This window comes from Xyrauchen texanus, chromosome 26 (genome assembly GCF_025860055.1).
Source record: "Xyrauchen texanus isolate HMW12.3.18 chromosome 26, RBS_HiC_50CHRs, whole genome shotgun sequence".
Taxonomy (NCBI): Eukaryota; Metazoa; Chordata; class Actinopteri; order Cypriniformes; family Catostomidae; genus Xyrauchen; species Xyrauchen texanus.
In genome coordinates this window covers 40470632-40488712 of record NC_068301.1, presented here as the reverse complement: position 1 = coordinate 40488712, position 18081 = coordinate 40470632, and the positions used below count along the sequence as shown (strand labels likewise).

The 18081-nt window shown below is 34.8% G+C and overlaps 1 protein-coding gene across 7 annotated transcripts; it reads left to right on the top strand.

Moving 5' to 3' along the window:
- Positions 1 to 763: 763 nt before the first annotated feature.
- LOC127620268 (lysosomal thioesterase PPT2-A-like) lies at positions 764 to 16961 on the top strand. Of its 7 annotated transcripts, none has more exons than XM_052093441.1 (8): positions 764 to 1076; positions 2920 to 3073; positions 4119 to 4214; positions 4439 to 4546; positions 7893 to 7976; positions 8706 to 8790; positions 8897 to 8951; positions 16581 to 16961. In XM_052093441.1, the coding sequence occupies exons 1-8, from the start codon at positions 933 to 935 to the stop codon at positions 16710 to 16712; spliced, it is 858 nt and encodes a 285-aa protein (XP_051949401.1). In that variant the 5' UTR covers positions 764 to 932; the 3' UTR covers positions 16713 to 16961. The 7 variants fall into 7 exon arrangements, with proteins under 7 accessions (XP_051949401.1, XP_051949399.1, XP_051949403.1 ...); XM_052093439.1 differs by having other exon boundaries at positions 8882 to 8951; XM_052093443.1 differs by having other exon boundaries at positions 16333 to 16718.
- The last annotated feature ends 1120 nt before the right edge of the window (positions 16962 to 18081 follow it).

Sequence of the window (18081 nt, the reverse complement as noted above, 5' to 3'; positions counted from 1 at the left end):
TGTATAATAAAAGGACACTTAATAATAAAAAGCAAATCAGTACAAATACAACAGGGTACCAGCACTTTGGGCTTAGACCCCTAATGAATGTAAAGGTTGATTTTCTCTCAGTGATAGGCTGGTGTAGGGTGTCTGTGGGACTCTAAATAAACACTGCTGTGATGCCGTTAGTATTTCATTAGGGGTGCAAATGATCTGTCTAACACTATTTACACTTAGAGGAAAGATGTTGCTATGTACACTTGTACAAATATCATCTGCATTATTATTATTAAGAAATCCTGTTGTCTTCTTGAAATCTTATATAATATCCCATGTTTCTTGGATACAATAATATTGTTCCTCATTTAAATCTTAGATTCTGTTATTGTGACTTAATTGAAATTAATACAAATTCATGGATTAAATCTAAATCTCTTTGATTCAAAGAAAAATGCAAACAAATGTGATACCACTCAAGATATACCTCCAATGAAGTGCGGATGCAATCTTTGTAAATTGATTTAATTTGAAATGTTACCACTTGACCACCCAGTCAGGCCATAATGTGAAGCTTGAAGTGGTCATCAGAGCTGACTGTTCATTAAAACAGATTATTACAAAATATATTTTTTACGAACGTTCCACGTTCCCGTGCGCAATGTAAGAATCTCGCGAGATTGACGAGAGAGGGATCCCTTCTAGACAAGAGACTGGTCGTTAATCAAACCGGATGTGGCGTTGTGCAGGTTGTTGACGTTGATGCATTAACCGGTTACAAACACTGATCTATATATATGATGTTATATCAGTGGTTGCAACACAAACAGATGTCGATCAATATGGCAGCTGCGAGTGAAATAACTCATTACTGTTGATTTTTATTGTTTTGTTTTTAGCTTTACATTTTAATCGTTTTGATCAATATTTGTGTGTATCTCAGCACTGTTATTATGCTGATGAAAGGAGTGTGCATGTGGTCTCTGCTCGCAGTGTGTGTGTTGTGTGTTTGTGTTGCGTACAAACCGGTGATCGTTATTCACGGACTCTTCGACAGCTCTGCAAACTTTTTCAACCTGCACAAATTCATCAACCAGGTAAACCATTAATGTCATCCAGCTGTCATCTTTAGTATAATCTCTTGTACCTGTTATGAAGTCTATCACGTCTGTACATTTACACAAGGTCAACAAACACACAGTGGCATGCCATAATGACCGTAGAGTCATGTAGTAATAGTGTTTAGAATAACCCTGGCAAAATGTAATGGTATAAGATTGTAACGATACTTGAGAGTATCTGTATATTTTGATATGTGGGTGATTCCCACGAAACTCTGTGAAAAAAACCGTTCTGGACCTATTTTACCAAAAAAAAAAAAATCAAATGAAACAAATATATATTTTGCATGTATAAATTCTAATTACCGCAACGGGGGAAAATATGTACAACAGCATAATTTTTACTGTTATATAGTATAGAAAAAAAAATTGTTATGGGAATGAGAATTCGGAGTAAAATGTGCTGAAGTGTCCTGAAAATAAAAATCTTGTGGATTCTACAAAGTAGGAGGACTAGACAATTAATAAAAAAAGATTCCATTTACAGATGCTGTCATTAACTAATGATAAAGCGTGTAAATTACATAAGTCATTTTAGATGTAGGCTACTCCAGTTGTTCTAAATGTTCTATTTATAGCTTGTTTTTTTTAAACATTGAGTATTGTAGCCAATCAGATACATGAATGCAGTGAAGTCATTGCATGTCAACTCAACCAGGGTCCCCAGCTCAATTTATATATATATATATATATATATATATATATATATATATATATATATATATATATATATATATATATATATATATATATATAAACATTGTGGTGCAAGAAATACATAAATGAAGATGAAAGACAAAATATTAAATGTCATGGATGAATATTTACATAGTAATCCACTATTTTGTAGAGGGGGGTAAAAATTGCTATTTTCACCTATGATTTTGAAGCAAAACCTCAGATCAAAAAAATAACCATAGAAAGGTGTCAGCATCATTATTATTTTATTTTTACACAGAGATTGGTAGGCCAGTTAATAAATTCAGTTGACTTTAGCAATCCTTCTTGTATTATCTGCCAATGTTTTTCCAAAGTTAGCATGCCTGTAACTCAATAAATATTCACGATATCTTCATATCCTTTTAGATTCTTGTTCAGAATAAACATTTCTTTGGTATCTTCATTTATAAATTCAAATGTTTTTATTTTTTTTTTTGTAAATTGTGTGAAGCTGTGTTGAGTCATATTGCTGCATCAGTCGTATTGGCTGCTGAAGGTATTATAAAATTAGTCAAAATATTTAATAATAAACACATGGATCAGAGAATGTGTGGAAATGTGTAATTCTGCAGAAATTCTGCACGCACAGACTCCATATGACTATCAGACTGTCCTAAATGGTGAATTTAGTGCTGTCAGTCTGATGCGTGTTTTATGTCTCACATGAACGCACTTCTCAGCTTGTTTTGAATGTGTTGGCTATATAAAGAATATGGTGAGCAGTTGCCCTAAACAAATAATGTTGTTAATGTAAATTCTATTAATATCGATTACATTATCAAGAGAAATTATCGACAGTTTTTTTTTGTCAGAAATGTACAGCCCTAGTACAGTGTGCTTTTATAGCCTGGAAATTCCTCTAACTGTAAATACCTCAGTCAGGTGCCTGATGTCACGTGAAAGCCGTTTTGCTGCTGTAATGTTGTGTAATAGAGATTTCACAACTGTAGGAACCGGAAAATACACGTGATAAACAAACATTGATCTGACATTGATCTTCACAGAGTGAATGCTGAGTACAGCATCGTGTGCATATGTTTACAACTGAAACTGATGCGTGTTCTCTCTGCATGTCTCTCTATTTCTTGTCATGACTCAGTCTCATCCAGGCACTAATGTGTTGGTCATCGATCTGTTTGACCGTAGTGCCAGTCTGCAGCCGCTCTGGAAGCAGGTGGAGGGCTTCACTGAGGCCATATATCCCATCATGCAAAATGCAGCTGACGGCATCCACCTCATCTGCTACTCGCAAGGTCTGTGTGTTAGATCTGTATGTATGTAAACAAGTCCCCAGAATCAAAAGAAAAAATCAGAAATTCTGTTTCGCATATAGAGAATGATTTTTTGCATTGTGACATTATTGTCATGACAATTAAGTGCGTTTCCCCCCATATGACTAATGTTTTTCTTTTTTGTTATTGCCATTATTTTCAATACTGATTACATTCTCGTTACTGTAGATTCAGTACTATTTTTCAATATTAGACAGCAAAATTACTGTAATACAGCAATTTTTCAATTTAAATCACCAAAAAATAAAGACAGGACAACAAATACTACCATGATATGTAAACACTTAACAATTGAAAAAAATATATGTCGTATTTTTTTTCGCATTACAGTGTCCAGTGTGCCAGCATGGAATACCTGGAAATATCTTTGGGTTGTGCACTTGTGTTGAGTAAAACATGCTCGCAACCCAAAGTGATATCTGATTTGGCAGTGAACAATTCTTTTGAATCTGTTCTTTTCAATGATTTAGTCGAAATGTTCTGAATCAAAATGATTTTAAAAAATCTGTTTTCAACATCACAAATAACCAGAAAGGTCATGGAAAAATGGTAGTTCAAAATGAAAATATTTCAGTAATGAGAGATTATGGGGACACATTTTTCCATGAAAATAATTTCACAGTACAATAAAATATGAATGACCCTTAAAAGAGGCTTCAGTTTTTTTAGTGCAAAATATTATTTTGTATTTCTTTGTTTCGATTTTAAGGTAAAATATGATATGGTAGCATTCTTTACATTAACTTGGAAACATGTGTTATACATATATACTAACATTCATGTAACATTCCTCTGTTTTCTAAAGAATTTAGCCCTGCATGATTGTCCAAAAAAAATAGATATTTGTAAGATCACAGACCACTGCATTTCTCAAGTGTATAATGCACATGTAAACGGTTACATTTTCACCTTTTTATTTTTTCTTGATAACACTGTTACCATTTTAGCACATACTTTGTCTGAGCTTTTTGTTTCACATGAACACATCTGTCTGTGTGTGCTGCAGGTGGCCTGGTATGTCGAGGAATTTTGTCCACACTTCCAGACCATAATGTGCACTCGTTCATATCTCTCTCTTCACCACAGGCAGGACAGTATGGAGGTAACACACTTCACTCTGTGGGAGATCAGCGGTTTAGCTGTTGAACAGATCTAGTTCTACTGAGGAGCACGTTCACAGATCTGTTGATCCGGTTAAATGTTTAAATAAAAATGTTGAGTGACATGTGAATTCAATAAAGAAACTTTTCACTGGAACTGAATGTTTAAGGAGTTTATGCTCCAGTCCAGAGAGAAGGTTTTGTTCATGTTTTGCTCTTGTTTCAGACACAGATTATCTGAAGTACCTGTTCCCACAGTTTGTCAAATCCAATCTGTATCATGTTTGCTACACATCAGTGGGCCAGAGAATCTCCATCTGCAACTACTGGAATGGTGAGTAATGGATACAACTCATTAATTCATAGAATCAGAAGAACTCAGGGAGGAGTCAGGTCATTTATAATTTACCGGTAGTTGATTTAATCTTATCGACTGTCAATTAATCTCTGTCAGTGCAATAGTTCAGTAGTATTAAATTAATGGCAAATTTAACAAACTGAGTCCATACATTAGGGTTGGGTAAAAATAGCGATTTTATGATGCATTGCGATCTTCATTAGATCTCTATATCGATTCTTAAATCTCAAGATGGATCTTTTACTTTATGTGCAACCCTCTTCTTCAATGAGAGGAAATCACTCATATTTGCAACCAAATTTCGTGCTATGCAACAAAAATGTATATATTTGTCAACTGGTTGATAAATGTTGTGGAGATCCAGAACAGATTTGTGAATGGAGATGATAGTGGTAAGGAGAAACACCTGTCGGCAATTTACTAACATCTGTTCTGTGGTGCAGTGAGAGGTGACTGAGAGATAAAAGGGAGCTGAGAGCCACATAGGAGAGATGAGTGACATGTTGGGGTTGTGTGTGTTTTTGTTTATGTGGACATTTTCATTGGTACAATAAAAAGTGCTTTAAAAGTAAAAGACGAGAGATGGTGGAAATTCTTTGGCTCCCGCTTCCTCATTTTCTGTTCTCGCTCTCCAATCACAAATTGGCACTCAACCATGACCCCACCTCCATAATATTTACATTTCACTCACCATTGATTGTGTAGTATAGTGGTAGAGCAGAAGTGATATTTTTTCATTGTGTGTTGAGAGTAAATGTTGTTCTGTGTCATGTAATAATGTCTCTTAATACACTTAATACAACAACAACAAAAAAAAACATTCTAATCAGGTATAGCATGGATGAGATTAAACCATTCGAGTCTTTATCCTTAATATGCAATTATTTGCAGATGCTTTTTAAAAAGATGCCTTTTTTTTTTAAAAGAGACAGTAACTGTTTTTAGCACGTGTTCAACAAATCAATGTAAATGCCTGTAAATATTACAAATTATGCAATGAATTTGAACCAAAGTGATAAATTCACAAGGTTGCTAAATTATTAGCAAAATTTATATTTTCGTAATTAACAGCATTAGCTTGGATATAATTTATTTCATATGCAACTTACTGTTATGTAAATAAATGTACTTTATTTTAAGAATGTGAAATGTTAGAATAATAGCAGAGAGAATTATTTATTTCAGCTTTTATTTCTTTCTTTCATCACATTTCCAGTGGGTCAGAAGTTTACATGCACTTTGTTAGTATTTGGTAGCATTGCCTTTAAATTGTTTAACTTTGGTCAAATATTTTGGGTAGCCTTCCACAAGCTTCTCACAATAATTTGCAGGAATTTTGGCCCATTCCTCCAGACAGAACTGGTGTATCCATGTCAGGTTTGTGGGCCTCCTTGCTCGCATACGCTTTTTCAGTTCTGCCCACAAATTTTCTGTCAGATTGAGGGTCAGGGCTTTGTGATGGCCACTCCAATACATTGGCTTTGTTGTCCTTAAGCAATTTTGCCACAACTTTGGAGGTATGCTTGGGGTCATTGTCCATTTGGAAGACCCATTTTGACCAAGCTTTAACTTCCTGACTGATGTCTTGAGATGTTGCTTCAATATATCCAAATAAATTTCCTTCCTCGTGATGCCATCTATTTTGTGAAGTGCACCAGTCCCTCCTGCAGCAAAGCACCCCAACAACATGATGCTGCCACCCCCCATGCTTCATGGTTGGGATGGTGTTCTTCGGCTTGCAAGCCTCACCCTTTTTCCTCCAAACATAACGATGGTCATTATGTGCCAAACAGTTACATTTTGTTTAATCAGACCAGAGAACATTTCTCCAAAAAGTAAGATCTTTGTCCCCATGTGCACTTGCAAACTGTAGTCTGGATTTTTTATGGTTGTTTTAGAGCAGTGGCTTCTTCCTTGCTGAGCAGCCTTTCAGGTTATGTGGATATAGATACTTGTCCACCTGTTTCCTCCAGCATCTTCACAAGGTCCTTTGCTGTTGTTCTGGGATTTATTTTTTCTTTTCGCACCAAACTACGTTCATCACTAGGAGACAGAATGCTTCTCCTTCCTGAGTTTATACTTGTATGCTATTGTTTGTACAGATGAAAGTGGTACCTTTTAGGCATTTGGAAATTGCTCCCAAGGATGAACCAGACTTGTGGGGGTCCACAGTTTTTTTTTCTGAGGTCTTGGCTGATTTCTTTTGATTTTCCCATAATGTCAAGCAAAGAGGGACTGAGTTTGAAGGTAGATCTTAAAATACATTCACAGGTACACCTTCAATTCAGTACACCTCCTATCAAAAGCTAATTGTCTAAAGTTTTGACATCATTATCTGGAATTTTCCGAGCTGCTTAAATGCACAGTTAATGTGTAAACTTCTGACCCACTGGAATTGTGATTAGTCAATTAAAAGTGAAAACAATCTGTCTGTAAACAATTGTTGGAAAAAGTGTCATGCACAAAGTAGATAAATGAATTGCCAAAACTATTGTTTGCCAATATTAAATCTGTGGAGTGATTAAAAATTAGTTGAAATGACTTCAACCTAAGTGTATGGAAGCTTCTGACTTTAGCTGTACATACAGAAATTAATGCATAAATATACAGCAGAGGAAAATATGAATCATTTAATTTATGAAAATAATGTTTCTCCCAGTCCCAAAGATGAAAATTCAGTCATCATTTAAACATTTTAAAGTTAAAGTGCAGATGCCATGATTCTCAGTGAATAATGATTTAAATTTCTCTCTGTTCATCACAAAACGTTATTGTATGGTTTCAGAAGACTTGGAATATAGTCAATCAGTCGTATGGACTACTTTAATGACAATGTATTGGAGATTTTGCATCCTTTCTGAAGTTTAAAAGCTTCAGTCCTCATTCTGTTTAATTGCAAGGAAAGAAACGATCAGCACAGTCTTCAGAATTTCTCCTTTCGTGTTCCATGGAAGAAAAAGTCATCCGTGAACGTTCCGAGGAAATAACGACAGAAATTCCTTTTTTGGCTTGTCTCTTCCTTTTTAAGTATAATTATTTAAAGTGCTGATAAAAATAGGGCATGTTCACATGGTATTTGCAGTCATCCTCAATTGGATTAAATCATTTAAATGAGGTTTGACAAAGTATAACCTATAACCTTACAGAACAGAGTTTTGGCCATTTAACCCCATTAAGAGCTGTACACATACAATCAGATATTTATACTCATCACAACTGTTCATTCTTTTGTGGGTATTTTTTTCTTCAAGTAGTTGTCACAATGACACAGACTTTCTGTGTATGTTGAAACATTCAGTGATGTGTCGGTGTATTTTTTCAGATCCTCATCACAGAGACATGTACATCAACAGCAGCAACTATCTGGCCTTACTGAACAGTGAAAGAGCAAATCCAAACAAAACCGGTATGACAACTCATCACTCTTCCAGGGTTAGAAATTCCAAAATGTATATGTGGATTGTAAGTGTCCTCTCTGTGGTTTTGAGTCGAGTGGCAGAGCTAGCTTCCTGGTTGACAGCGACTTTGTTATTTTGTAATGTGTGCTGTCATTTGTGATTTAAATTGACATATTGATAGAATGTTAAAAAACAGGTATACGGGTGTAATGAGTACGGCACTTATTCTGTGCATGTAAACTGGGATGCTGCTTTCTCGCAGTAACCCGCTTTCTGGTGTCCATATAAACTGTGGGCAAAATGGATAGAGTACATTATTCCACGGAGTAACTTTTATCTGAACCCTAGAAGGGCTAGAGGTCAAAATAAAAGTCTAACAGAACATCCTCTAGCTCAGCAGTAAATTGTTAAAAAAATATATAGAGCAAAGATAATGTAACTCAATTTGTTCAGAAATAAGATCAGTAGATTAGCAGTAGAGAACAGAGTAGTTATTTTTGTTATTTGTTGCTGTACAATGTACTTTACTAAATTAAATTAAATGTAAACATGAGAAGTTCAAAGATTCATCTTCTCTTATTAAAGCTGATGTAACTTTTTTTGCTGTTAAAATACTTTCTCCTATCCCAGCTTGATATGTAGAAATTAAGTAAGCCATTTGTAGGTTCATTTTCTCAACTGGAAAGACTTGACTATTTCCTGATAAAGAAAATTTCATATGAAATATCCTCACACAGTTTGGAAAGAAAATTTCCTGCGCATTAAAAAACTGGTGCTGATCGGTGGCCCGGATGATGGAGTCATCACACCATGGCAGTCCAGGTTGGTCGAATCCGTTTTATGTCATACTTGGAAAATTTTTGTCATCATCTGTGGTCATTATGAAGACATGTTGATGTTGTTTCATTTACAGTTTCTTTCTTTTCAGTCAATTTGGTTTCTATGATGATAATGAAACTGTTGTTGAGTTGAAAAACCAGAAAGTAAGTAGAATTGTCTCTTTTGCGATGTTCAAGTTCTTTTAAAAAAAAATTTTGTGTAAATTTCAATGTTAACACATAACATTAATGCAGTGTTTCCCAAACTCTGTGCACACTATATTTAAGGATTGCCAGATGTGCCGTGGAAAATTATCAAATTCCACAAAATAAATAAATGCATGAAAATAATAATAATTTCAGGGATCCAAACTCTTCACCTTTCTGAGAAATTTGCAGTTTTTAAACCATAATTGTTCACTTTTGTGATTGTGAAGAGCAATGATTAATGTGCAAAAGTGACTGATATTTAAGGGTCATTACATGACTCGCGTCAGCGCTGCAGAATACATTGAAGTCTATGAAGTGAGTGATGTTTATACACGTTAAGGTTCATCACATGACTCGCGTCAGCGCTGCAGAATACATTGAAGTCTATGAAATGAGTGATGTTTATACACGTTAAGGTTCATCACATGACTCGCGTCAGCGCTGCAGAATACATTGAAGTCTATGAAGTGAGTGATGTTTATACGCGTAAAGGGTCATCACATGACTCGCGTCAGCGCTGCAGAATACATTGAGGTCTATAAAGTGACATCACACCAAAGTGTTTTTCACACACATTTTTGCTTCACCAATAATGTCTTTGAGAGTACTAAGCAACAAGAAATATTTTAAAACTGTCCAAATTTGTGAAGAGACATTGAATGTCTCAGAATTTATTTTTTATTAAATATTACATTTATGCATTTACATTTATGCATTTGGCAGACGCTTTTATCCAAAGTGATTTACATTGCACTTATTACAGGGACAATCCCCCAGAGCAACCTGGAGTTAAGTGCCTTACTCAAGGACACAATGGTGGTGGCTGTGGGGATTAAACCAGTGACCTTCTGATTAACAGTTATGTGCTTTAGCCCACTACACCACCACCCCTCCACTATAATATAATATTATCTTATCGTTTACAAATATCAGAGACCCCAGTTATTGAACTATTTTAATTTCACCAAGAAAACGCTTAGACCTAAACGAGTCCTTTTATTATTTTCTTCTATCAAAGCAACTGCAAGATTTTTTTCTCTCTTCCATATACATGATTTCAATGTTCATTGTGAACACCTCCCGTGTTTTTTACATGCCAAACTCGTAAAATTGCCCCTATGTGACGCTTTGTGCAACTCTTGTCATGTGGAGGGCAATACGGCGCTTGACGCTGGGTTCAGCCTCCAGAACCAAATTAAAACTGCCATGAGAAGTCGTCTGTCCAAGGCAAAGACACAAATTCTAATGACAATTGCCTCAGCATCAGTCTCTTAAATTTTTACGTGTTTTGTTCATATTTTAATCGTATTTGTTTTTTGTAATATTGCGTTGTTCATATGTCGTGTTCTAGTGGCCTCTGCTGTCACTGCGGGGGAAAAATTTTTATCTGCTTCCTGTGGTGTCTCTGTTGTTCATCTGTTCTCTTCATAAATAAATAAATGCATAATCTGCTAATATATATTATATATATGCTCTTCCTGTAAATTCATGATTGAAAATGTAAAATGTGAACAAATATAAAAGCTATTAAATATCTTATTATCATTCAAATGTAAAAATTAAAATGATGGGTAATAATAGATTATGACTGAATTATTACAACCCTGTCCGTCAAAATGAAGGACGATGAGACTGTCTAATGCGAGTACTCTATGTGACTCTTTTTTTTTTTCATAGATGAATTTCAAACATTACAAGTAAACATGCTACTAAGATGGACAGAAAACATGGACAAGTTCTTGAAAAGGAAAAATATTGACGATGGTTGGCCTATGTATGTTAGTGGTTTGCCGTATAATTTTTTAGCAATAAAAAGTGTGCCGTGGCAGAAAAAAGGTGGGGAAACACTCTATTAACATACCCTTTATTATGGGTTTATAAAAGGGTTTGTTAATGACCAATAAGCCATTTACAAATGCATTATAAATCATTGATATGTGGTTGAATATTACATAAACATGAATATCTTGTCAAATAATAAGCCATTTTAACTTGCATGTTGCTTAATAAACACACTTATTCATACTTCTATTAATCAAAAACATTAAATGTGCTAAATAATTTAACCCTCTGTGGTCGACGGACGCGCTGGCGTCATTACATTGCATTCAATTTTGTCATTACATCGGAAACAACAAAAAATTCTACGTCATTTTGGGGCATACAGATAAGTGTAAGACATCATTGGAGACAATAAAGTGTCTACATTGTGTACACTCACAATAACAACTAAATCTTGTGCTTTTGTAAAATAAAGAAAATAAAAAGGGTGAGTTTTCACCAGTCTCTGTCTCCACAAGCATATATCTGAAACGCGTCACAAAAATGAACTGAAACTCCGAATACTTACCACACAAATATGAAACGTATGTCTAAAGAAAGGATACAAAAGGAGTAAGTCCTTTAGGTTTAGTTTGTTGTCATGCTATTTTATATAAACATGTACATGTTTTATTAGTGGGACTGTTTCCAGACTTGCCAGCCAGGATTCAGAGTATTGACATTTGAAAAATGTCCTAATAAGCAAGTTTTAGTTACATTTAAATGCTGTTTCGGCTAAAGCAGGTATTTAAATTGTATGCTGTATGATATAAATATGATATGTAATATGATATAAAAATAATATGAATGTTTTGATTATATTTTAACTACTGTTTATGCTGCCTCATTATCATCAACAAAGCTTGTGCGTGCAAATGTGTTTGTGTGTAAATGTGTCAAATGTAAATATGCCCATATTAGAAAATGACCATTTTATAATGGTTTCTGAAGGATCATGTGACACTGAAGACTGCAGTAATGATGCTGAAAATTCAGCTTTGATCGCAAATTGCATTTTACAATATATTCAAATAGAAAACTGTTCTTCAAAATTGTAAAAGGAGTTCACACAATGTTTTTACTGTATTTTGGATCAAATAAATGCAGTCTTGGTGAGCAGAAGAGACTTCTTTTAAACAGTAGCGTAGGTCAAAAATTAAGTAAAGTCTTTATTTAAAGAAAATGTACAGTCAGATTACTTCTTTTAACTTGATTTTGATAATTAAGTCTCCTCACATTCATTCTCTTTCTGTCACATTCCTCATTGATAGGCCCAGGACAGGTGTCTTTTGTCTCCTCAGGTGTGAATTACAATCAATATTCATGATAGTTCACACCTCCTCGCATATGGCTACAAGATCCAGTTCTCAAAAGTCTTGTGGACAAATGTTTAGTATGTGTTATAAGGCCTTATTTCAATTACTTAAAATTTTTGTTTTTTCAAAAACCACGCGTAAACGTTATTTTTTTAAAAATACAAACATGTACACACATGTTGCTCATATATTATTGTATCCCAGTTTGTTTTGAATACAGGTTTATCAGACTTTAGCCATTCATATGTTTTTAAGCAACTGAAAAAAGCACAAATGTCAAGGCATGTCAAAACCCCCTCAGACCCCAGAGGGTTAAGCAACAATGTAGCAAAATAGATTATTATAGTGGAATCAAAGGTGTTTCTATTAATTACTGTAATGTCTTGTCTTGACTCACTTGTGTTGATACTTTCCTTAGGTTGATGTCAAAATAATGGTTTTACCTAGTCCTAGTTACCTAAAGTCCATATATCTTAAAACCTGTTGACCATTAAACAATACTCAACTTTATGTACACGTTTCTAATGTTGGTAACTCCTTAATATAAAGTGGAAACATATGAAGAAGTTTATTAAGGTACATTTTTCTAGGTTACTAATGCTGAATAAGTGTTATTAAGCATTTGTATAACATGAGGTAAAATGGCTCACAATTTGGCAAGTATTGCATAAAACAGCATGTCACTGATTTATAATGCATTTGTAAGTGGTCAATGAACCCCTTTATAAACCCTTAACAATGTGAAAATTAATATAAAGTGTTACTATTTAAAAAAAAAATGTAATGGATAGTTCCGGTCCTGGATGCTGATTGGTCAATACAGCATTCCAATCATGCTAAAAAAACAAAAAGCATGATTTAGTAACCGCTTAAACCGCTATAATGTCAAACACCTGTAGTTTTAGTAACTATTAACCTTAGTTTAGATGTCGGGGATTATATCTAGCACAGTGGTTCTCAACCCCATTTGGTCCCCCCAACACTTTGTGTATCTCCCTTTTCTGACACACCCAGTTCAGTTTTAGAAAAGAAATAAGACACTCAACATGTTCACAATATAAAAAATGTTCTCATAATCGCCTTAATGTTTTCCTCATATTTTCCAGATGTTTGGTATTGAGGATGTTTAATGTTTTTCAGGTATTTTTGATGGACTCGTTTGGTCTAAAGACACTGTACACTCGAGGAGATGTGGCTTTGTGTTCAATGGCAGGTGTCGCACACATCTTCTGGCACTCCAATGAAACCGTGTACAAAAACTGCATAGAGGAGTGGCTTACATGAACGCCTATTTTCTACACACCATAAAAACAGCTCTTTTTTAAAATTAATTTATTAAATTAACTTGTAATTTTTCTTACATTATGCTAATGCAGAGTATGACAAAACATATGACTGTGTTAGTGCCCATCGAATACCTCTACAATTTGGACACAAACTCAGGTTTGTTGACCTGTTAGAATATAAATACATGTATAAATAGAAACAAACAAACACTAAATCTAAGTAATATCCACCTGTGCCTGAGGGATAATTTTCACATCTTGTTAAAAAGGGTTCAGATCTCTTTATTAATGTGTGTAAATATGTTTTTATTTGTGTCTTTTGCTTTAGATGTTATGTGTTTGAGGACTGCTGCAGAAACATTCATGACTTGCATGTGATTTACTCTGACCTTGTTTGGTCCAAGTGCTGTGATAGACTGTGGTAACAGATGCTATGAAAAGGGAGAGAATGTGTTAAAGTGTTATAAAAGGATAATAAGAGTGAAAATGGAAGGGCATTCATGGAAGTGCTACATTAGCATTTGCTGGATATGTAACGTTACCCCTCACTTCACATCATTTAAGCCTCAGGCCAAAAATTGCTCATTTTTCTTTATTGTTTGAAGGGACAGGCCATGGAGGGATTTGTCTTTGAAAAACAAATTAGTTTGATCTGTTTGTGTTTAGGATATTTATGATTATTTGTGCTTTTTTATGGTAATAGAAACCTGTGGGTTTGGCTCAAGGGGAAAATGTGTTATAGTTATCTAGAATTGACATATTTTTAGAATTATTACTAGATGGCTTTGAGAATTTTAAGCACAGTGGGATTCAAATGCATTCAGATGGAATGAACCTGGGAGTGATGGAGATGTACAAATTTATTTTGCCATATGTATTGATAGCATTGCATTGTTATGTGTATTTTAATGTTTATGTCTGTTTTATGTGTTTATAAATTGTATTTCTGGAGAAAATTCTGTCTGAATTATAGATGTTTTAACAATTGAACTACACTTTCCTGTTGAAACAGATTTGGTTGAATATTGTTCACGCATCTTTGCACCACGAAACTGCTCCAGATAGAGATTTTGTAAAATGAATTAAGCTGCAGACCAATGTGCTTTACTGTTTATACTATATTAAATGGACATTTTATTCTGAAAGCTTGCTTGTGTTTTTATCAGCACTATATCCCTTGATAAATGTGCATTCTTTAACCTGATTATAACAAGTTTCAGAAAATATGTGTGCGAGAGAGCTGTTTGCCTGACATTATACTCTAAATCATACATTTAGAATACCATGTCCACCTGTGTAAGTGCAGGCAAAATTGTTAGGATGGGTAATTGTGCACACAACTCTAGTGGAACAGATTCATATGAACGAGAATTCAGCATTAGAGTAAATAAAGCATTGGATTTGTAAAAAATGTTTCTTGATTTCTAAAGGGTTGAATTTGAATTATTTTCACCATTAATGTGCCAATATGAATTGTGAGGTCTGTTTTCACAGCTGACTTGCAGCTTATTTTTGGATTTATAGCTTTGTTTAAAAAAAAAAAAAAAAAACTTCATGTCATGCAATATTTATGGGATATTAAATTTCAAACCGCAAACTTTCTTTACCACGGCAGTCACGAACGGTTCATTCATTTCGGACTGAATTGTACAGCGTTTAACCATCAGTTTATTAGAGAGGAGAAGACTTTGGGGAGGGCCGTGAAAGTGAGCTGGGTGATGTTGGAACCACAAACAAACTATTTGACGCAATCGATATATAGCCGACTGAAACTCATAGTAGAAAACTGCAGCTTAACTAAAATGTACTTTACAACAAAAAGACGTCTTCTGACAACACTTGCCAGAGGTGAATATTCAAAAGAATCAGTGAATTGAGGTATACAGTGCTTGCGTTTGACTTTCTCATCGTCCATCATTTTGACGGACGGTCTTAAAAATTCCTTCATAATCTATAATTACCCATCATTTTAATTTTCATATTTTAATGATAAGACATTTAATATATTTTATTTTCATTCACATTTTTAATTTCGAACAGATTACTGTTTTTTTCCCCGCAGTGACAGCAGAGGCCACTAGAACACGACATATGAACAACGCAATATTACAAAAAACAAATACGATTAAAATATGAACAAAACACATAAAACAGAACAGAATGAACAGAATGCAATCGACAAATCAAACCTTCCTCCTGGTCCACATCGACTTAAACTGGGTGCTCACCTGTGTGGATTCAAACGTACAAGGGAGACTAATGCTGAGGATTGTCATTAGATTTTGTGTCTTTGCCTTGGACAGACGACTTCTCGGTTCTGGAAGCTGAACCCAGCGTCAAGTGGGTTCAGTGGTCTCTGATATTCGTAAACGATAAGTTCATATTTTATTAAAATAAATTATGAGACATTCAATGCCTCTTAAAAATTTGTACAGTTATTAAATATTTCTTGTTGCTTTGTACTGGTGAAGCAAAGACGTGTGTGAGAAAAACACTTTGGTGTGACGTCACTTCATAGATCAATGTATTCTGCAGCGCTGACGCGAGTCATGTAATGACCCTTAAATATCAGTCACTTTTGCACATTAATCATTGCTCTTCACAATCACAAAAGTGACCAATTATGGTTTCAAAATGGCAAATTTCTCAGAAAGGTGAGGAGTTTGGATAACTGAAAAAAAAAATTTTTATTCAAGCATTTATTTATTTTGTGGAATTTGATAATTTTCCACGGCACACCTGACAATCTTTGCACAGTGGTTGGGAAACAGTGCCTCAGACCTTACTGTCTTTAAACATCATTCATCTGTAATGGATATGATGAACATAGGCTTGAGATTACTTTAGTAAACCTTTGTTAGTCAACACCACTCGTGCATCTGCAGATGCAAGTTAAGACTTTACTATGTAAAGGAGAAGTCATACATCAACACTGTCCTGAAGCGCTGCTGACTTCTCTGGGCTCGGTCTCATCTTAGATGGAAAGTAGAACTGTTTGTCCAAGCTGTTATCAGCATCAGGTACAAAAGCCAGGGTCTGTATGAGCCAGGGGTGTGTCAGTGCCCATGGCATGGGTAAGTCACACATCTTTGAGAACACCATGAATGCAGACAGATATGAACAAATTTTGGAGCAATATATACTGCCGTCGTCTTTTCCAGGGACATCTCTGCATTTTCCAGCAGGACAACACCAAACCACATACTGCCTGTAGAACAAGTGCATGGCTGTGTAACCAGAGAGTGTGGGGGCTAGATTGGCCTGCCTGCAGTCCTGATCTGTCTCCAAGTTAGAATGTGTGGCGCATTATGAAGAACGGCATCCGGCAATGAAGACTCCATACATTTCTAAACTTAACAAACTTGTCTCTTCAGTGCCCAAATGCTTAATAAGCCTTATTTGAAGAAATGGTGATGTTTCACAGAGGTAAACACCCAACTGTGTGTTGCGTGTTGTAATCATCTGATTTGTAATTACTGAACATAAAAAAAAAAAAAAGAAGAAATTCACAGAATAAAATATAATGTGTAGTTGCAGTGTTTTCAATATAGCAAAAGGTGAATATAATTTACAAATCACAATTTTTTTTAGTTTTTATTAGCATTTTTCATACTGCTTTTTTGGGATTGGGGTTGTACTATCGTCCAGTCAGATCACCTGATCCTTGTCAGACAATCAGAAGAATAAATATAGCTGCAAGCAGCAATTGTTGGGGTTCAAGCCTTTTAAGAACTTTTAAAGTATGCAAAAAGGTATGTATTTGTATATGTATATTTACTTTGTAAGTTACTGAATTTTCAAACCGGTTTTAACCCTTACCAGCGTTCAAATTTGGGAACAATTATTCCCATGGTTCCTCTCTCGATATCTTTGCCGTCCAATCACAAATGTTATTTCTGAAAACTGCCAGATACTCATGACAATGTAAGCTAAAAGCACATATGATTGGTTAAGGGGTTACTGGGTGTGAATAATAAATGTATCATCATCATCGGCATCCTCCATTTCCCTGGGCGGAGCCAGAGAGGATATCCCGGGAGATTACCTCCAGTGTTGGACTTATTGCTGAAGTTATTTAACATGTGTTGACAATGTTGTCTTTTGAAAGTCAAAATGTTTTAGTCACGAAGCATTTATTTGAAGGCGTAACGCTAGCTATTTCTGGAAAAAATGACATGACCATAGCCGTTCATCGGACAGGCAGCTAGCCTCTATTTTTAGGCAAATTTCGGTGAAACTTGCCAAATAAACATTAGCTAGCAATACTATGTACATTTTTAGCTAAATAACTTTTGTGTCAACTTTTTAGTTTTTTTTACTCAACTTTTTATTGTCGAGCCTCTTCATTTTATATAATGAATTTTATTTTGGCAGTTTCTGTGAAACTTGCTAAATAAACATTAGCTAGCAATACTATGTACATTTTGAACTAAACATCAATAACTTTTTTTGCCAATTTTGTAGCTTGTGAAAAATCTGCCTGAAGTAATGAGTCTGGTAAAGTTAGTTTTATATTTTACATTCGTTTGACATTTGCGACAATACCCATTAAACTCTCCATGCCTATAACATTTTCAAGCCAAACCAACTTGGATATGCATGAATGGGTTTTCTTTGCGAAGCACAAAGCTGAATTAAAAAAAGAGATTTATTTTCATATAC